Genomic DNA, 21398 nt, shown 5'->3' on the forward strand with positions numbered 1-21398 from the left:
AGGCAGAGCTCACCCGAAACACATGCATGTCGCAGTGGAAGGCCGGTGCGGTCCAGGCCTGGCTGGAGGTTGTCATGGGAATGCCCATGTATAGCCGAGCCTGCACTGAAAATGTCAAAAGTGGCAAGGTAAACCTTCGGTTTAAAAAAAACAAACTAGTGTGTACTTTTGGAAGGAGACATATTAAGCTGCTATTCTTGCTCGATAGAGAATTGGATTTCTTTCTTTAGGTGCTGCTCGGTCTGACAGATGATGATCTAGAGCTGGGTCTGGGTATCGGTAACCCCCTTCACCGCAGGAAACTAAGACTGGCCATTGAGGATTACAGGAAAGCAGAAAATGACCAAGGGTGAGCAGCAGCGAATGAAACAACAGATGTTTGATAAAAATGAACATCGTATATTACAGTTCAGGAGTAGAACGTAATGAAGTAACTTTAATACTGCAGATTGGCAGTAGAAAGTAATTGAATACATTTCGCAGTACTCTGCAAATTCTATTAAAATCAATGTTCAAACAAAAAACAGTGGATGACTTTAAAAAATGTCAGGTTTTTTTGCAGAGTAAACAACACAGTTGTATTTGAAGTAATAGAATTACAATCTACCGCAGCTGATCAGTGATTCCAATAATCTCCCAGATTATCAAAAGCATCTGAGATGGATCATCACTGGGTCGCTGCCTCATGGCTGAGCGACGTGGGTCTGCCTCAATACTCCCAGACCTTCCAGACTCATTTAGTGGACGGGCGAGTTCTGAACTCTCTGAGCCGCCGAGACCTGGACAGATTTCTCAACATCAGCGACCAGTGCCACCAGAACAGCCTCCTCCTGGCCATCCAGCTCCTGCAGATTCTCAGTTTTGATAAGGAGGTAGGAATTACAGATCCAGGTTTAGGCTCTGACCTTGGCAGAGCCACATCCTTCCCTGACCTCTCTCACCAAATAGGAGATTGCACAGTTGGCATTGTGTTGCGTTTTTCCCAGGCCCTGCAGACACGACGGGCAAAATGTGAGCACCAAGACCGGGACGCCATCGTTTGGACGTGTCACAGAGTAATGAAATGGATCAGAGACATAGACCTCAAGGTGAGTCGGAGGTCAGTGATGACCTGTGGAAACAGGCAATACACGTTTGTTTTCCGTTCCTTCCTGTCCCTCCTCCTCAGCCTATGTCCTGTGCTCTGTAGGAGTTTGCAGACAACCTTCAGGGTAAAGGGATTCACGGCGCCGCGATGGCTCTGGACCCGTCCTTCGACACAGACGCCATGGCCAAAGCCCTGGGTCTCCCCAACAGCAAACACATGCTGCATCGTCACCTCTACGAAGAGATGAAGTTGCTCGCTGTCCCTCACAGGTACGTTAAAACACACTTTTCTTCCAGCAGGAAGCAACTTCATTCTACGGTATTAAAAATACTCTCTCCTGCAATTGAACAGATTTATTTGTTTATTTTTTTAAATGACTGTAATCGTCTTGCAGCAGTCCGGAGCAGGGCACTGAGGTTCTAGGATCCTCCTCACCGGTGGCTGTTAAATACTTTGCTGAGGACAGACTGTCGATGAGAAGACCAGGCAAGGTATCATTTCACTGTTGTATCATATATTATTATTGGACGATGTCTTATTTCAACAATGACACATGCTATAAAATCCATTTACAGAGAGGTTCAGCGACTGAGGCGTGTTGACTTAACTATTTCAAACATCAGGCCCTTTTTTTGCCTGCATATGTTTATTTCTAGGTCCTTCTTTCTGTGGGTGTTCTCGTGGCGTCGGGAGCTGAGCCATGCACCACATGTGCAGCATGTCAGGCTGGCTCTCTTTGTTCTTCAGGCATGTGGGCCTGCAATTTTCCCACAGCTGCAGAACATAAACATCTCTTGGCAAAACATACAATTACATTTCCATACAGCTGAATTAAAGCCTTGTGCATACAATGCAATGTTGTTCTACATTACTTCAAGGCTTCTCTGTTTAATTTTATAGGCTTTACTTAAATACGTGACCTACAGTATTTAGGGGGGGTCGGCTGGTATAAATATAATATCCACAATCAGGTTTTCATGATCATCTGATACTGGTATTCACGTCTTCAGCACCTTAAAATGGGCCGAGACAGTTACAGTAATAGCACCACTATGTTTCCACAGCGGCCCAGAAAATGGCCGTTATCATTTTTCACAGCCACAAGGTTGTTCTCCCACGCCTGCAAGGGAATTGTGATGCATTCTTTGGTTGGTCGCCGTTTGCACCCTCACCGCTGGATCCCACTAAATGCCACCACACGTCGGCCCTTCAGAGCTCGAGCTCCTATTTTCGAGTCATAAAAGAAACCGCACACTTTGTTTTATTCTTTTTCATTATTGCAGAGTCCGCTGAGGTTGCGCGCCAACAGCCACTCTGTGGAGCGAGCGCTGGGATTCCACAGTCACTGTGGCTCTCTGCCGAGAGAGGTCAGAGTTCAAGCCGTTCCTCGGGCCAAAGGCAGCCCGATGCACACCTACAAGGGCGTCGAGATCACCAACGTCTGAACGGGCCGCGGCCATCGGCATCACGCAAGAACCTACACAAATAACTGAACACGAAAGCCGGTCTCACAGCACAGTAGTTGTCATTCAACAATTTCTGACAAGTCCCTGAAAGTTAAAAGGTGTCGCTATAGACGCGTATATGATGTTAACCCTCTGAGCTGGGATGCAACAGCAGCTCATACTGTGCATGAATGAGATTTAGTTTGAGTCCGTTTCAACCTCTGACCCTATTCTAGAACATGCGTCACAATTATGATTACTGGGACAGTTCGGCCAATGTTTAACACAAAATGATGAAATCTGGACACGTGAAGGAAATAAATACCCAAAAGAGGTCCACATTTAAGTGCGTATTCTCTCTTTAAGATCGATTGTGTACTTTTGAAAGCTTGTCAGATCTTTTTTTTTTTTTATTGGTGTCACATGTTGCTGCTTTTCCTTTGACTGCTAATGTTGCTATAGAATTGTCAATAATGAAGGATCGGCCCGTGTAGGTGATGTGTAAAAAGAGACGAAAGGTATAGTTGGTTTTTAAAATGTAAAGAATGTAAGCAACTGGCCTCCGTATGCTCGTGTTGTTACTTGTGATCTGAACTCAACGCAGAGAATGTAACAGTCTACTTTGTACAGTTTAATGTCTATAATGTTTTATAGTACAGAGTTGTGTACAGTTCAATGTTCCGTGAGGCTTTTGAAATGTCACACAGTATTGCGCTGAAGGCCTGGGGCTAATTCAAATAGTACAAACAGGTTTGTCTGCCATTTCAGTGTGGTGGGGGGGGGGGGGGCAGCAGCACCTCCAGTCACTAAAAACGCAGGAAGATTAGACCAGTTCAAACCTGTAGGGAAATAGAAAGCAAGCGCTCACACGGTATTAATATGTACACATTTACTGTCCGTCTTCACCCAGCTGTCAGATTGCAATGTACAGTATATTAAAGGGGACTTTATTGTCAAACAACATTTACAATAAAGGTGTGTTATTATTCCTCAAAGAGACTTGGCCTGTTGTCCTATGAATAGTCTGGAAACAAAAGGCTGCAAACTACTGCAAACCTTGAAACGCCAGCATCACATTGGATTGTGCGCTGTTTTTGTTGGAATTCAACGTTCGGCTTTCCTATAATTTATTTGGATTTTCTTTTCTCTTGAAAAACCTGCTTTATGCGTAGTATTCCAGTGCAGCCACATGATTAACAGCAGAAACATGAGGTTGCATGAGATTTCATTTTTTAGCTAAATACATGCTGGGGTGGAGGTTTATGACAGGCGTTATAACAGGACGACTTTATTCTCAGGCTGCCTCCATAAAACTCCCTAAGTGAATCTCCAGGTGCTGTTTGTTTCTGGCACCGGTCACTTATTCTGTCTCCTTCTGGCTGTAAGGCTTCTATTTTCTGTCTTTAGAGAGAGCAACATTTCGATCTGTCAGTGTGCAGAATCCATTTTGTTCTGTTTTTTTTTTCAAACACCTGCATTGCTGCTGAATGAGTGCATACCACGTCTTACACATCATAAACTAACCTGTGACCAAGTGTGAAGTGTAAAACCACGGACACTCGGCCAGAACCCTCACTCCAGTTTCATCTCCTCCAGAAATCCCCTGCCACGGATCTGTTCTTTCACCTTTTCTCTATGGGATATTCAAATCTGGTCTTTTCCATTGTTCTCATCCAGAAGGGGACGCGGTTGTGACTTACATCTGCTATAGGGATTAAACAAGGCTTAACAAAAACATCAGAAGGTGGTGCGTTTGCATTATTTCAAGTTGAGTTGGCTTCTGTTAAATAGAAGAAATAAAAGCACTTTAAATGTTACCATTTATTTTTGATTCATCTAATTAGTGCATATTGCACAATTCCATTTTATTTATTCTTGAACATATCTCAGACTCTAAAGTACTTTTAATCTTACTGGATGTAAATCCTACTGGTCTCTGTCATGCTGGATGAATGGATGAATGAACCAGTTCAATGACAGGCTGACACATTTCCTCTCATGTTAGAGAATTTCTTGTGAAAATATTCAACTTCCTGCACAGCAAAGATAATAAAGGCATATTAAAATGGTAATTTTAGAGATAATGTGACATTAAAAATCATTTTTACTGGTCTAACAGTGAGCGATGTTAGCTGATCATGTTAATTTAAATGTTCCTCGTGTGTCCCATTCAAATGACATTGGGTGTGTCTTCTGTCTTTCCTGTACAGCTCAATGCAACTGGAGATTATCAATTCAATATTTGGCAAGTTGTTCCTACATTTCTCTATATTTTGGATAATGTTTTTTATTGGGGGTTTAACGTGGACAAAGTTTAGCTATTTTTAATTTGTCCTGTATAATTTTATCTTTATTTTTTTGTTTCATCTGTCGACTTTATTATTTCTCATGTTCAATATGTGAGCTTTTTTCGTCGTAATGTTGCACGCATGGTTTCTCCCCGGAGGAGCAGGAGTTAGTGTCATTTCACTAGTGTGACATGTTTGTGCAAGTAGAGCAACCAGCTCAGCGAGTCATAAAAACTTGTGTTTGAATAACGGCAGACTTGGAATTGCATACTGTTTGGTATTTGTTTCCTTTTACTAGATATCTGGGCTTCCTCCAGCCAAGGCTATTTATTCACTGTGTTTGTCTAAGAAAGAAACACAACTTTCATGGAGGAAAGAAAATACTTGTCACAATTTTTCCTCAACTGAACCAGTTTTTTGTTCTTGTTGTTGGTAATTTTGCAAAAAAACTAATTATTGCATGTGAAGCATATGCTAGAAAGACTTTTGTGGATGAAAGGGTAACAAAGCATCATGACATGAGCTGGGTGACAAGCTAATGCATTGTGATCCAAGTAGGAATATTTAAAAACTAGGGAAAATGTAAAGATGTTAAACCTACGTTGCACATATTAAGCGTCTTGGTAATTTATGTAATTTATTGTCATTCATTGTCATTTTGCATCTGTGGTGTGATTTATTTTAAATGTATTGTTAGTTTGCATCTGTGGTGTAATTTAATATTGGTTTTATTTTTAATGGTATTGCGAAAATTGTACTGTTAAATGTCAATGATTTATGTACTAAGGACTTTCAACGGAAACAAGAACGCAAGGGCTTTTTTGAAATGCTCCTCCTAGACAGAATGTTTGACTTTATTTGTAATGTAATGTTCGGCTTGTCCCATGTGGGGTCGCCACAGCAAATCAACCTTCTCCACTTCACCCTGTCCTTTGCATCGTCCTCCCCAACACCAGCCACTCTCATGTCCTCCCTCACTACGTCCATGCATCTTCTCCTGGGTCGACCTCTAGCCCTGTTCCCTGGCATTTCCATCCTCAGCATCCTTCTACCGATACGGATACTGTGGTGGTTTCACAGTTAAATCTGGACCCACTATGTAAATATATAACAAAGCCATTTATATTTTCTCTCAAATATTTCCATTGCAAATTTAATCTTGTTTTTATTTTTTCTTAACAGCAGCAAACTGTAAAATGCTTTCAGACCGCAAATGTCCGTTTTTTGTGAAGAAGAAAAACAAGGAAGAAGCTTTTTCATAAAGAATATTTGTACCATATTGTCTCATGTCTCATTTGTATTTGTTAAAATAAAAAGTATTTTAAAAACTATCTTCCTCTTCTTACTTTGGACAAAACAAGCGAACTGAAGACGGGACCTTGAGCTGTTTTTGAGTTTCTCTGCTTTCTGATTTGTCAAATGAAGATTCAAGAAAATAAATTATTTTCAAAGACACAAATAACAATACTACCACTACTACAATTATTAATTCAATAATAAATAATAGTACTACTAACAGCTAGAGAATCTAAAAACAGAGAGAGCTTCTCAGCCTTGGTCTCTTCCCCTCTACTTCATTCCCCTTGACGTTAGCCGTGTTTTATTGTGCGTAATTCTAATGAAATGCCCGAGCCTTCCGGTGCTGCTGGTTTGTCCTCGGAGGACTGACACATGAGCAGCGCTAGGACCAAGCGGGGACAGGACGCGTCTCCACCGGCTGGAGTTTGATCAAAGTTGTCCTCAACTCTGCGTAAAGGTGAACATCGGAGGGAAATCACTTTGGGTCGTTTTCAAAAGCAGAAATCGATTTGAACTGGGCGTGAAACTGCCGCGTCCTCGGCTTCGCGTGTCCGTCTTCCTGTGATCCGCCTGAAACACACCTGCGTGACGCAGGTAAGCGCACCGATGAGCAGGAAGTCCTCGACCACTGAGCGGTGAAACGGTAAGGCCTCCTCCCCCGCGCACGGCCCCTCGATGGCCCTTTATTCTCGCGTGCGTGGGCTTTCATCGGAGCTGTGTGTGCGTGCGTGCGTGTCTGTAAATTGAGTGGATTGGACGCTCCTGTCAGGCAGATCGATCTCACACAGCGTGGGCGCTGAACCCACGCACGCACGCGCGCTGGCTGAAGGACGGACACGCGCGCGCGTTATAGTGTCACTCCGGTGTCAGTAAGGTTACACAGGTTTACGCTTCGGGTTTATTCACGCAGAAAACCCACGTCGAGCCTGCGATCGTTACTGGAAAGACAGTTATTCTGGAGGTGATGTCGAACAGGACACACCCACGCACGCACGCACCCACGCACGGGTCCCCGTCCGTCCAGCAGGCCGGCGCAGTGGGAAGATCGATCAGTTCATTAGAAGACGAGACAAACTGCCTTTAGAAATGACCCTGATGGCATGTTTTAGGTTTTCCACGTTGGGCGTGTCTTTGTGCAGGTTGCAGGTCAGTCGCCGACGTGTGTGTGTGCGTGTGCGTGTGCGTGTGTGTCAGAGATCACACCTGTTTTCACCTCATACTGGTTCCATGGAGGGGAATCTACCTGTACATGACCGGTAGCAGTACTGCAGTTTTCATACATGTAAAGTCTGTGTCATTGGAATACTTTTATTATTAAGTTTAACCTGAGACCAGTCGGGGTTTCCACTAACAACTGCTCCAGTGGCCCACCGTGAATCGATCGATACGACAGATATTTGGTTATTAATAAAGGCAGCGTTGGATCGAACGTGTCAGACGAGCGCGTTCACGTCTCAAAGTGAAACAAAGAACCAGTTCTCCTTTACAACGACGCTCTGATTTTCATTCATTCACATTCATACCATTGTGAAACGCCGGAGGGGAAGGTGCAGGGTGAAGTGCCTCGCCCAAGGACACAACGGAGGACGACTGGGCTGAACCACCAACCTTGATTATTGGATGACCCAATCTAGAATCTAAAGTTCTAAACCACAGCCGCCCCAAGTGTTGATCATTATTGCAGCAGCCAACCTAAAAACAGAGATGCCACTCCTTTTTAAGTAAAATGTTTTAATATTAAAAATGTAGGATTTCCATGTGGAAATGTACAAAATGAATATATATATATATATATGGGATACATTATCCAAATGTTTCCAACAATATTGAAAGCCAGAGAAATCCTGAACTTCTTCATGTTAAATGTCTGGTTTTCTGTTCAGGACAAGGGTAAAACCCGACCACAGTCTTATTCCACAGAATAAAACCGGGCCCAATAATGATAAAGCGCATTGTGCCACATTTAGTCTTAAACTACGGTCCTAATGTGGTTCAGCCGATAAAGACTAAACAGGTTCATATTTTGTGTGAACAGCATATTTCTTATTTACAGCCAACACAGTGTCAAATCGTTTATCATCAAGGCCGTACCTGAATCCCGTCCAGTTCTGAGAAGGTGTGATTGAAAATGACCTGAAAAGACATTTCTGGAATAATCAGTTTCAGGACTTTTTTTAAATAAATTAATTTATTTTGTATCTATTTTGGTTTGTAGAACTGAGTTTGTGTGAGATAAATCACATTCATCCCGTTTTTCTGTTGCTCAATTAAACTGTGATGGGAGACGGAGATTATAAATATAATATAAATTATAAACATTATAAATCGTTTTAGTAAAATTGGATTCACTATTGATTTACAGTATTGATATCATTTTAACCAACATTTTAATTCAAGATAATTTGATCAAGCCCCCTTCAAATGAATCCTGTGCTACGGTGGTGCTGATGCAGGACGGGGTCTCGTGGGCTGATGGGACTCAGTCCTGCGTTGTTGTTTTTTCCAGGGCTATGTGAACACAACATTATTGGATCTTTTTGACTCACTGTCGTATGTAGTCCTGCCCTGCATCATGAATCTGAATGGTCAGGATGTCTCTTACATGGCAATGTGTTATTGATGACTCAATCAAAAACGGATCCATGCATGGAATCCACTCCTTCCCCTTCAGAGGACGGATATGCTCATGTGGTACATTTGGATGCAGGTCGCTTCAAATCATGAATATCTTCATGACCAATTGGGATGAAGTAATAGTAATATGAACGTAGCTCTCCAAGCAGTGATGCTCATGCACACAGCTGCGTCTGTCACAACAGCAAAGAGCATGTAGAACCAGATTTAGCTTCAATTTGTCAAACCAAAGACAAAAGTGAGTGAATTCAACTACGGCAGCCTTTATTTACCAGGGCAGCACATCTGTAGACGGTATTACAGCTTTGGGACTTCCTGACTAGTGAGTCAGGATCTCCCAAAAATCCTGCTTCTGCCTTGCAAAACTATGTCTTTAGTGCTTTAATTTAAGTTTCAGCCATCTAAAACTATTTAAATAGAACCATTTGAGAGGCAGGACTGGCTCTTTTCATGAAAGCTGTAGACGTTCACACTGCAGTGAAAGGTCCCGAGTACGTTTGAATGATTGGTTTTAATAAATAATCGATGATCAAAGACTGACCCTTGTGCCATGTGTCCAGTAAAGTGTCTGAACGCATTCCTTACATACAGACAGCCAGAAGTCCAGTTCTTCAACGCCTGATCAAAGTAATCAAATGACAGAAACACGTGCGTCACACAAGAAGCTTTTTATTTTGCTGAGCTGTTGTGATTCAATATATTGGAAATGCGTTCCATTTAGTTTTATTGTGTACCGGTACTTTTACGCTGGCAGGTCTTGCGATTCTATTTCCAAATACCATCGTCCAAATGTTTGTGTCACTCGTTTCCTGAAGGCTGAATCACTCGCTGCGTCTTGTTTGCCATGTTGGGACATGTGTTGTGTGGCTACTCCACCATCGGATGTCATTAACCTCCTTTATCTCCACACGCAAGCGTCTGCTTTTTTTAACCTGCTCTCTTAAACACCCAGGGTTCAGGTTAACCAGCCTACAGATCAGTTTGATTCGTCTCCTGATGGAACAGTTATTGAAACAGCTTTGAGTTTGCTTCTATTTAGGGAAGACGCCCTCTAATTAATATTGCACTGAGGATTCTAAGAGCCAATGACTTTCTGACTAATAATCACACATCGTCTGTTGGAGTTTGGATTAGGGTTTAAATAGATTTACCAGGAACATCTGGGCCTTGGTGGAGGAAGCCACTTTCCTGCAGTGCCCTTTCTTGTCTGTTCTGTCGTATTACACCACATTTTATGACACAAGTATTTGTTCAAATGTATTTTTCTTTATATGGCTGCTCTATGAACTCTTGGTGAAGTACTCTGTCCTTGCTCTACTGAATGTCCTCTTTGTTGCAGTTTGCCCTGCAGGGATGTGTTCCAGTCGGGGTATATGCTGTGAAAGCAGCCGTAACAGATCCTCCAGGTCAGGGGGCTCTGGTTCAGGGGCTCACTATGCCCTGTGTGCCCTGGGAGTGGGGCTCATTGCCCTGGGTATTGTCATGATTGTGTGGACTGTGATACCAATGGACGGAGAGTCCTCCGACAGCTCATCCACGAAGTCAAACAACTCTACCGCTGGGCGAGACGATGAAGAAGAGGACCCAGAAAGCACAAAATCGTCAACAGTGGCTATGGTGCTGGTTGGAGTTGGAGTAGTCTTGTTGCTGCTATCCATTTGTCTTGGTGTGAGGAGTAAGAGACAAGCAAGCGTTAGGCGAGGCCAGCCAGCAGCGACGGGAGTCGCCCTCATGGATCATGTGGCCGGGCAGCCGTGAGTCTCTGCTGCTTTTCAGCACATTCATCTAAAGAAATGTTACCTGTCACAAAAAAACTGCAATAATCCTCCTGACATATTATGAATGAATTATGGAGAGCAAAATAAGTTGGTGGCTATTTGACGTGGCGTCTTTTTTCGTAGTTTTATTGCTCTCAAAGTAATTTGTTCTGATGGCCTGATCCAGTACGGGAGGCCCGACGGATACAAGGCCGGACGGACGTATGCAGCCACATACGTCCGTCGGGCCTTCGCCTACACCAGAACAATCCTATAAAAGACTGAATATTGGACATTATATGGTTTGAAACATGAGTGATATTTCTGTTTTTACTGAATGCGCCACTCTTTGTTAGCGTCATCATATCAACATAAGATAATCATTTAGATGTTTCCCTGTTCTGCATCGCACCACTTGGCTCAGATACGCCTCTCATACTCTTTTACAGAGCTGCTGACCCAACTGCTTTCAGCGTGCCGAGCTACGAGGAGGTCGTTGGCAGCGACGAGTACCCTGTCCGCCGCAGCAACCTTCGCGACAGCACCTCCCAGCTACCGTCCTACGAGGACATCATAGCTGCCGTAGAAAATGAGGGAGCAGAACCCACCCAGGACACCGCGCCAAGTGGCCCTGCAGCAGCATCCGCTGAAGATGCACGGCCGCAGACCGACCCACCTGGCCTCGCACCGAACCCCAGTCTGCCCACCCGTAGCACCAGCCGGGCCAGCCGCTTGCTGCGGCCACTCCGGGTCAGGAGAATCAAATCAGACAAGCTGCACCTGAAGGACTTCCGCATCCAGATCCGCACCCCCACCCATAATCCAGTGACCATTGAACCCATCACGCCGCCACCGCAGTATGATAATAAGATTCCTGAGTTGGAGTAGTGTCTCTTATTTTGCCAGTTTTCCATGAATAAACATATCTGTGTTACGTGGACTAACGGCAACACTTCTTAAACCCATTTCCTAGGTTACTGTTAAGTAGATTAGAGGAGGCCGCGAGCGGCTGGAGGGGAGGTCTGCAGACAGGCTCCGAAAAGGAGAATATTTTCAGTCACTCTCTTGATCCATAGAATATTGGCTCAGGTCATTTGTTATATTATCTGTGGATAGTAACATGTAGTTTTCAAAGGAGGGAAAAGGGGAATTAATTTTGTTGGAAATTTTAATGTATTAATTATCCCAAGGATTAGATGTACCACAATGTTTTTGGGGTTTGTAATTTAAGAATTTACACTGGCCACTGGATGATATGCTGTTTGAAAGCTTTTGTGACTTTTTTTTTTTTTTAGATATATATATATGTTTTAAACACTAGTACATGAAAATGGCATCTGTATGATGTCCAATGTGAAGCGTCAAATACTGGGAGCAATTATGATCTGTTAAACCAGATTAAAACTGCCAAGCATTTTATTGTTCAGATGCTTAAACTGGGTTTAAATAAAACATTTTAAAAAGTGAAAATCTTTTTTATACTAAGGATTTTGATTTTGTTTGTTAAGTTTAACATTTATTCCTCAAACATCATCTTTCATCTGTGTGCAGATTGTGAATGTGGCCCCTATGAACCAGCACTGACGTCACTCGAACCCAAAATTAAAAGCTGTCTTTCCATTTTTCTGGTGATTTGTTTAAATCCCGTGCTGTAAGTTTGGTGGCGCCGTATTTATTTTAAATGACCTACTTTTTGTTCTTATCGTTTAATAAAATTTCACTGTATGTGTACGCTTTGTTTCTTTCCTTTTTTTTGACATATTGTGCCCAGAATTTTCCATGTTTTACCACATGCATTGGACAATGTGTGGCGCCCTCCAGTGGACATGTACAAAACAGGACTAAAGATTTCATCTGTAAATGCCCATTGGAAGATAGAGCATAACATTTAAAGACAGCATGGTAATTGAAATTAATGCAGGTTTTTGGAAAGGTTAATGACAGCTAAAAGAGTTTTAATCAAAACGTGTACCTGTTTTGCTTTTCAGTTATTAATGTGACAGTTTTGCTTTAGGCCTTCATTGTCATGGTAACACTGGTTTAGTAATTTGACTTCAGGCTTCCATTTTTGGACGAAATATTAAAATATATTTTTTTTTTAATTAAATAAAGACCATGCACCAGCAAAATGGTCTTAAATCTGAAAATTCTAAAAGATGCATTCATGCATTTTTAATGGAGTACTTTACTTAGTGGGCGTGGGGTGAATTAGAACTGATGTAGCCTATAATGTTAGGTAGTGTGCTCTTTAATTGTAAAATATTTAATTGAATAATTTTTTAAGTAGCATGTGACATCAGTTGTGAAGTAAAATACACGCAACCTGTACCGATACTTAATTTACATGTTCAACGCGTTTCTAAAGGAAGGCACACATGTTGATCTAAACAGTTTAGCACTAAAGTTGAGTTTTATATTTCCAATTTACTCTGTTTTCTTAAGCTCCGCCGCTCCTCCCTTCAGGTTTTTTCTTTTTCTTCTTTCCTTTTTCCCCTCTTTTCATGTGCAGCTGCCATGTAGCAGAGGGAGGAACGACTGGCTGAGGGAAGAGCCAGCCCAGGGAGTCAGTCACATTCCTGGCTGGGATTCAATGACTGAACCAGACACAAACAAACAGAGAGAGAGAGAGAGAGAGCTAGAGAGAGAGAGAGAGAGAGAGAGAGAGAGCGAGTGAGGGGGGAGGGAGAGAGAGAGCGAGCGAGGGGGGAGGGATAGAGAGAGACTCACACATTGACTGAGAGGGGAGACAGACGGAGCGTCCTCTAGTTTGAGCAGACGAAGCATATTTCAAGCGCGCATTAGGAGTGCGTAAAACCGCAGGAGCGCAAAAAAGAAAACTGAAAGTACCCGGTGACCGTGCGTCGGATAACACGAGTTTCGAGTCGGACGTCGTCGACTTTAATTGCGTCTTGCGTTACCAGAGCAGCCCCCGTGAACAGAGCAGCCTTCACTTTTCTGAATGGACGCGCTCGGAAGCTTCTCCTGGTGACATGGAAAAGCGCGTTGCGGAGCGCGTAGCCGGATGCTGAGCACGCCCGAGCCGACAAGTCAATCGGAGCTTTCATTTTAGAGTTTTTAACAACAAAAAAAAACACAGATTCATCTTCATCGGTTCCAACATGGAGGTCACGAGCTTTCAGCCCCATCCCGGACTTCAGCAAACTCTGAAGCAGTTCCACCTGAGCTCCATGCGCTCCCTCGGCGGGCCGGCGGCGTTCTTCGCCCGCTGGCACCAGGACTCGCTCTTCAGCAAAGATGGCAAATCCGCCGAGATCGTGCTGAGCTTACCGGCCCAGGCGCCCCCGATCATGTCGGGGCCACTCTTCATCCCGTCCGACCGCTCCACGGAGAGGTGCGAGACGGTCCTGGAGCGGGAGCCCATCTCCTGCTTCGCGGTGGGCGGCGAGAAGCGCCTCTGCCTCCCGCAGATCCTCAACAGCGTCCTGCGGGACTTCTCCCTGCAGCAGATCAACTCGGTGTGCGACGACCTCCACATCTACTGCTCCCGGTGCACGGCGGACCAGCTGGAGATCCTCAAGGTGGTGGGCATCCTGCCCTTCTCGGCCCCGTCCTGCGGCCTGATCACGCAGACGGACGCCGAGCGCCTCTGCAACGCGCTGGTCTACGGCGGGGCTTTCCCTCCTCACTGCAACAAGGACTTGGGCTCCCTGGAGTTGGAGCGAACCGAAAAGAGTTTCAAAGTCTACCACGAATGTTTCGGCCGCTGCAGAGGCGTGTTTGTCCCGGAGCTGTACGCGGGGCCCGGGGCCACCTGCATCCAGTGCGTGGACTGCAGGCTCATGTTCCCACCTCACAAGTTTGTGGTCCACAGTCACAAAAGGCTGGAGAACCGGACGGTCCACTGGGGGTTCGACTCTGCCAACTGGCGGGCTTATGTCCTCCTGGATCCGGAGTACACGGACAAAGAGGAGAAGAGTCACCTGGAGCAGCTGCTGAAGGAGCTGAAGGGAAAGTATGACCTGAAGCGGGCCGGGGTCTCCTGCAGAGTAAGTTCCTGCTTCACCTTCTCGTGCGTGATGCACGTTCTATTCTCCTTATGTTACACCTCATGTCTCCAAGAGGTGACAGCAAATCCTCCCATCCTGCACCCCCCCAAGGGCATTTTGATAAATGGAGCCCTGATGATATTAGTGTAAAGGGGGGCGGGGGGCGGGGGAGACTACTATAGTGCCACGAGTTGGGAAAGGTGATGATAGTTTAATGAGGATTGTGATGAGATGTGAGTTTCTGTGTGGAGGGCGTGCTGCTGCCCAGACTGCTCGCGTGGGTTGGACGTGTTCAACATGGACAAAGGACCGGGAGACGAGGTGGCTGTGCCTTCGTCACAGGGCAGCTGCTGTGTGGGACTCTGCTAATGACTGGACATCACTGCATGCATCACCGTGGAGCTGGTCCAGTCTGACCGGGAGCCATGCAGGAGGAGGAGGCGTCTCAAAGGGAGGCCTCACTGAGCCCGATGCTGCCTTACAGAAGCGCGGCGGAAAGGATGCGCTTGGTTCTCGCACCCTGAAGGCAATACGCAGGTGCCATTTCTAATGTATGCCATGTGATCCGCAAAATTGGTCACAGACTCCTGACAAAATCTCCAGTCCATAGACATCAGTATGTACGGGGGCGGGGTGGGAGGGAGGGGGGGGGGGGATCTTGCACCTGTGGCGAATGTCTTCCTACCTGTAGTCAACAGATGACGTATCACCTTCGATGCATATATGTTTTCTCCAAATACTGTCTCCGATGCGCACAGTCTTTTTCGGGGCGTGTGAAATACTCGGGGGGGGGGTAGCATCGATGAACCCGTGTGGCAAAAGGGGCAGTTGCATGTTGGCTGTGGTTCACTGTCAGTCGTGTCCCAGTTAGCAGACAGGCCCCGCCCTCATGGAGGTGCACACCAGCGCCCTGCCATACATCAGCCTGGCTGGCAGGCCAAGCTGCTGAAGGGGTGTTTGTGGGGGGGTGGGGGGGGCACTGGCTTCGCTTGGCTCGGCTTACCCATGAAACAAAAACTTGGTGCTATCAGTCTGCCTCAGCCTCCCTCTGATGTCAGAGTGTTTTATTAATCAGAGAACCTCGCAGGTTGCCTCCTCTGCCCGTATCGTCTGTCTAGACTCCCACCTCACGCTGTGCTTGTGGCGGCTGCTGCAGGAGATAATTGCTGATTAAGTATCTGATGTGCTGGATTTATTTTTTTGGTGAAGTATAGGTTGTTTTTTTTTGGGGCGGGGGGGGGGGGGGTTGTTCTTAAACTCACTAGTTACTCCAGAGATTTCTTGAATGCACAAAGTGAAACATGACCAATTATTTGCAGCCTCCACACAAAAAGCAGAAGGCAGAGCAGACGTGGGATGTTACCAGGCAGCCATTGTGTCTGTTTTCTATCAAATCCAGCCCTTTGGTCATTTGGGCCTTTGCTTAATGTGCAGATGAGGGAAGATTGCTGAGAGGAGGCTGCAGGCCTTCTCATTCAGACCATGCAGGCTATGTGTGAGCCGGGCCTTGACATGTGTCGTCAAAGGGCCGTGACCTCTGAACCTTTCCCAAAGACACTGACCCAGCCTTCCCCCCATTCTTTTCACACCATCCAATCACATGCCCTTGTGTCCAGTTCACTGACCAGATGGCCGTCTGATAAAGGACTGAGGGATATACATTGGACAGATAACAAAAATTACCCTCGACTGCAAGAAGCACCAATTCCTTGTGCTTTCAATGCTCTTTACTTCCAACCCCGCTTGATTATTTTTGCTTAAAAATATCTCTAAATTGAATTGTAAATGCCATTCAAATGAAGAGCATCGTGCAAGAGTGTATGATTTAAATGTAAAAAAAATTCTGATTAGCATGGAAATGTTCAGGAAATAGGAATTATGGGAAATGAGTATAGGAATAAAATAGGAATTCCAAAAAGTGTTTGAAATGAAAACATTGAGGCGATACGTGATCGATGCTCTGACGCAGCAGAATTGTGCCGGGTTTCCTTAATGAACGGGATATTAAAGCCGTTCGGCTGAGGCCAGTGTCTGTCGCTTCTCACCGCATTGTTCTCCTGACTTGATGAAATCAGCCTCAGACCTGGAGCAACCAAACCGGCATGTGTCTGTCGAAAGGGCAAAGGCTGGTGTGTTTTCAGCTATGAGGTGTTATCAAAAGTGATTGTATGAATGAGTGGAAAAAATCCCCCTATCTTTATCACCTGGCTGTGTTGGTCTACACTTGTGTGTGTCTTTACGGATGCCAACAGGCCAGTGTAATGGCTGGATCAGATGTGTGGGGGCCAGATTTAAAATGAGCTCTCTGCCGGCTCATTTCCATTCCCATCTGTCTGCCGACCTCTGTGGAGCTCTGAAAGCTGACATGGCTCATCTCTTCGCTGCGTGATGGGTCTGTCTGCCCGGCGCTGACCCAGTCTGCGATCCAGCTCAGCCACGGCAACAGGATTATCGTGTGTCTCACTCCCGGTGAATCGTGGTTATGTTTTTGGTAGTTTGTGATTTCCTCTCAGTTGATTTCTTCTGTTGGGAACATCAATCTTTTGCGAGCAGGCGCCCGAGTCCCAACACCCCTCACCCCAAAAGCCAACTCCCCAATGACCAGCCCCCCACTGAAGACCGTCGCCTCATCTTTGCAGTGGCTGCTGGACAGAGCGGTTTTAGCCAAAGGGATGGGGGTGTCAAGGCAAAGGGGGTGTACAGAGCTCCCAGGGGTTGTGACCCTCCTTCTGGCAGGGGTGACCCCATGTTTAAAGGGCATCAGCTGGGGTTCTGTCATGGGTGATGTGTGCTAAAGACCTGCCGTCTCCTTTGTTTGAGTCCCATGGCTTTCTGAGGCTGTGAAGTGCAGCCAGTCCTCTTTGTTAGTGTCTCGTTTCTTTCGCCGGTGTGTGGCTCGGATTAGAACCTGCAGCCTCTTCCAGGGTGGGAAAATCCACGTTTCTGAGTTTTGCAATCCAACCAGCTTCCTGGCTCTGCGCTCCGAGACACTGGAGCCTGGTGTGGTGTCTGCATGTCTGAAGGAGATAAGGCCTATCAAGTTTCAGTGGACTCACTTTGCAATTTATGATCTTATCGTGATATCCTAACGTAAACACCTGCTTTGAATCAATAATCCTGAGCAATTAAAAGTGGTTAAATTATTTATTTGTAAATGTATGTGTCATTTGGCATCAATTTCTATTTGGGATCTATATACCAGGCTATTTTGCAGTATGGAAAGTGTATTCCTGGCATTAAATATTTAAGTAAAATAGCTCAAAAGAGCTCATTAGTTGTAAAGGTAGTAATTTATGTTCCGTCACTTTGAATTCTGGTGCTTTAAAGAGATATTAACATGAGCCATTTATGAAAAAAAGTCATACTAATGCATACAAGGTTGTCTGATTTGTTCATGGTTCACTTATTTCTAATAAGATGTTTAAACATATTCCTACAAAACAAATATTATTATTTAGCACTCATGGAAATGAGAGATCATGAAGTCACCTGAAAAAACAACGTGAAAAAAACATCAACAATATACTTATACATTTACATTATGTATGTACATATAAATGTACACACATGCGTACAATAAAAACGGGGCCTTAAAGGCAATCCAGAAGGAAATTGATTTGCAGGAAAAGAAGATTTGACTGGATAAGAGAAGGCATTTCTGGAATCTCTTCTCTTTTTGATCCGTTCCCCTGTAAAATCTTTGACGCAGCACAGCGACGTTTATCTGTGGGAGGCTTGTAAAGCTTGTAGATTGAGGGAGCGTGATCGTCTGTGCTGATCAGTGGTGATGAGACGAGTGAGGAGAGGAGCACTGGCTTGTGACTGCAGTCGACATGCCAGTCACTCCGCCATGGCGGAGCAGATGCCCGTATTGGGTTAGTGTTATTCCACAACCGTCGTCAATGCCTCCTCGATCACCTCCTGATTTTCTAGCTCTGTGATTAAGAGTTAAACCCATCTGGTGCAGAGACAGGAAATCCTGGAGTCTGCATCTGCTGCTGGCTGAGCGGCTAAGCTGCTGCAGTCGGGGCGGAGGGGTTTAAACGCTGACCATCTGACATAACCCCTGGAATGCAGAGACATCGGTGCAGGTCGGAAAACCGCCGTCGTCTCCGGACATCGTGTTCAGGAACACGGACCGAATGAATACGAGCCTTGGACTCTGTTTTCCCGTTCTGGCCCACTCAAAGCGTCCTCACGGCTTATTGCCAGTCCCCGTGGAATTTTGCAATTAGAGCATGAATTAGAAGTACTGTCGAGAGTACAAACACTGCAGATGCACAATCCGAGTGCTTTTCTCTTGAGTCTGCGGAGGCCGGAGACATGAGCAGGATTGCCATATTTCGATTCCCTTAAAAAATCCTGTACTTAATGACCTACAGCTCCGCGCTGCAGAACTGCTAGCCCACATTGGCTACGCACTAGCCAAAGCAGAAGTAGGCCCTGTTGGTGCCATATGACAAATCGGCATGCTGCTCTCGCCTACCATCCGCCCACTGACCACCTCCAGAGCGATCATAAGGATTAGCTCACGCACCTAAACCAAACAGACTGCTCAGTGTTCAGACAGAGCATTTGGTCCAAATCTCACTCCACCCTCCTGTTTTAATGCCGAGCAAGTCACATTGGCGTCTGCTATTGGTTCATGGCGGTCGGCGTGATGCCAAGTTGCTGCGCGGTACCGTGTGTGTGTGGCTGCAGAAGAGGGGGGGTAATGAATGTTTTGGGGATTAACACGACTACCTTGCTCTTTGGGATATGCATAATTAATATTTTTTGGATTAGGCTGGTTTAGAACGCGTTGAATCCTCTACTGGATCCAGACGTTAGAAAAGCACAGACACGGGGAACGTATACTTTTGTCTTTGTCGGCCAGCCATATTGGAGCTTGCATAAAAAGTTTGCATTAAAAACCAGTTTGGTGCGTGAGAGTCCTCCGTCAGACTCCGTGCACTCCCAGAAAAGACTCATCCTCGGCTGAAGTCTGCTCCCTTTGCTTGTGATTGGAGGAGGGCTGTGGTTGCTAAGCAGAGCTGCGCTTCCTGTGCTAAATAAGAACTCCATGCTCTCTCTGGCTGGTGGGCTCAAAGAAGTACACTAGAACACGCACACGCACGCACGCGCACACGCACACACACACACATACACATAGACCTCAAAGTGCTTAGACCTGTTTAGAATTCATGGACCTCGCCCTCCTTGTTCATGCGGACCGCCATGCTGTGACTCAATGACTCTCCTCCTCCTCCTTTTCCTCCTCCTCCTGCTTTCCTCTCTCCAACTCCTCCTCCTCTGCTGCATCACATGCACTTATCTCACAGGTTGGCACTGTTTAAAGTTCTCCTCTCTCTCGCTGAGACCCCCCCCCCCCCCAGGTCTGCCACCTCCTCCGCCTCCACCACCTTCACTCACCTCCTCGACCCTGTAGGACACACTCATACATACACATACACAGAGAGACATGGACTGTCCTCCGCTGAGATTTAAAGTACTCCTCCTCACACTGCATTATACTTAGATCTCCACCTCCACTGTAGTGAGAACATGCTCCATCAGTCTGTATTCAGACTGGCCTACATATCCTGCACATGTATTCCTGTTCTTTAGCAGGGGTGTGTAGAACTGGATAGATGGATAGATGGATAGATAGAAAGCAGCACAGAGATGTGCCCCTGCGTGCTCTTCAGTCCATCTCGACATGCTTTGTTGCAGAGATGCAGCAATGTCAAGCAGGCACCCGTATCAAATGAATTAAGTACAGCTGTCCTCTACTGCAGCATTGTGTGTGTGTGTGTGTGTGGGGGGTTATTACAGTCACCCCAGGATCTGTCGTGGTCGTTCTTTGCCACAGCATCATCCGGTCAAACGGACCCCACCCCCCCCCCCCCTCTCTCTAACGTTTTGTTTGTGATCCAACTGAAAAGTGTGTCTCGTTCAAACGCGCCCCGCGTCTGTGTGTCGGTTTGAGGCCCGCCCCATCTTTCCTCGCTCTTGCGCCGTAAGAGTGAAGCAGGGTTACATTTATGAGACAAGCATGCACATGGGCCCCAGTTGTTCACATGCTGAGCGTACCTCCCTTACCCCCGCCCCCGTCCTCCCCTCGTTGTAGGTGTCTAATAGTCTCAGGGTTGCCCTGCGCTGATGGACTTCCCGCCTGGAAGTGTCTGGCTATATTTGCGGCCCGTCGGTGAGCGTAGACACAGATGGGCCATTGCCTGAAATAGAGCAGTCCGCACGTTATCCTATAATGAGGGGACTATTATAAGCCTTGTGTCTTCGGCGTCGAGTAAAGAGTTCATACACACACGTCATCTTAAAAAAAAACCTCAAGCTGGACCTTAAAAAGAAAGATGCAACACGAATCCAATATATGCTGGAGTTTTATTGATTCGCTCGTGACCTTTTTTTAATTGAATGTGCTAAATCAAATAGAAGAATCCTGGTGCAGATGGGGCATCTGTCCCAGATGTATGAATTATTCCAGAGGTAATAGCGGGGCATCGTCGATGCGCTCATCCTCGCACCCATCTCGGCGTGTCCGCGTTTAATTCACCCCTTTCAGCTGCCGAACTGTACAGCCTGCTGATATAATGAGTCCTTCCAAAGAGATTAGTCGCCCTATCATCAGCACAGCTCCCTAATTTCTCTGCCTTTGTGGTTGTGCAGGCGGTGCTAAATGGGATAAAGTAGGAGGAAGTGGCTTTTGTGTTGCGAGCAGGTGCACTGGAATGACAGTTTTGGAATGAATGCGTATATGCGTGTATTCATGGACGCGTGTGCGTGTGTGTGTGTTTGTGTGTTTGTGCACGGAGCAGCCTTGTGTCTAGCCAAGCCAGGAGACTATGTGCTCCTTGAGTGCTGCTCAAATACATCAGGAATTG

At 45.7% G+C, this 21398-nt stretch overlaps 2 protein-coding genes across 2 annotated transcripts in view; both read left to right on the forward strand.

The window, feature by feature from the left end:
• The first annotated feature begins 10106 nt into the window (after nt 1–10106).
• On the forward strand, nt 10107–12233 carry tmem51b (transmembrane protein 51b). The gene is made up of 2 exons (XM_068742819.1): nt 10107–10507; nt 10960–12233. Exons 1-2 carry the CDS (start codon nt 10107–10109, stop codon nt 11396–11398), a joined length of 840 nt encoding a protein of 279 aa, XP_068598920.1. The 3' UTR covers nt 11399–12233.
• A 1396-nt stretch (nt 12234–13629) lies between these two features.
• The window catches only part of skib (v-ski avian sarcoma viral oncogene homolog b), a 23518-nt gene continuing 15749 nt past the window's right edge, over nt 13630–21398 (forward strand). The window contains exon 1 of the mRNA XM_068742712.1: nt 13630–14517. Within this exon, the coding sequence (XP_068598813.1) occupies nt 13630–14517 (888 nt within the window). The remainder of the gene's footprint in view (nt 14518–21398) is intronic.

The sequence above is a fragment of the Brachionichthys hirsutus genome, chromosome 8 (genome assembly GCF_040956055.1).
Source record: "Brachionichthys hirsutus isolate HB-005 chromosome 8, CSIRO-AGI_Bhir_v1, whole genome shotgun sequence".
Taxonomy (NCBI): domain Eukaryota; kingdom Metazoa; phylum Chordata; class Actinopteri; order Lophiiformes; family Brachionichthyidae; genus Brachionichthys; species Brachionichthys hirsutus.

Bases quoted from the DNA above. Each gene is read 5' to 3' on its own strand.
- tmem51b (XM_068742819.1), top strand. From the start codon at position 10,107: ATGTGTTCCAGTCGGGGTATATGCTGTGAAAGCAGCCGTAACAGATCC. The intron at 10,508-10,959 runs GTGAGTCTCTGC...ACTCTTTTACAG, and splicing joins GATCATGTGGCCGGGCAGCC to AGCTGCTGACCCAACTGCTT.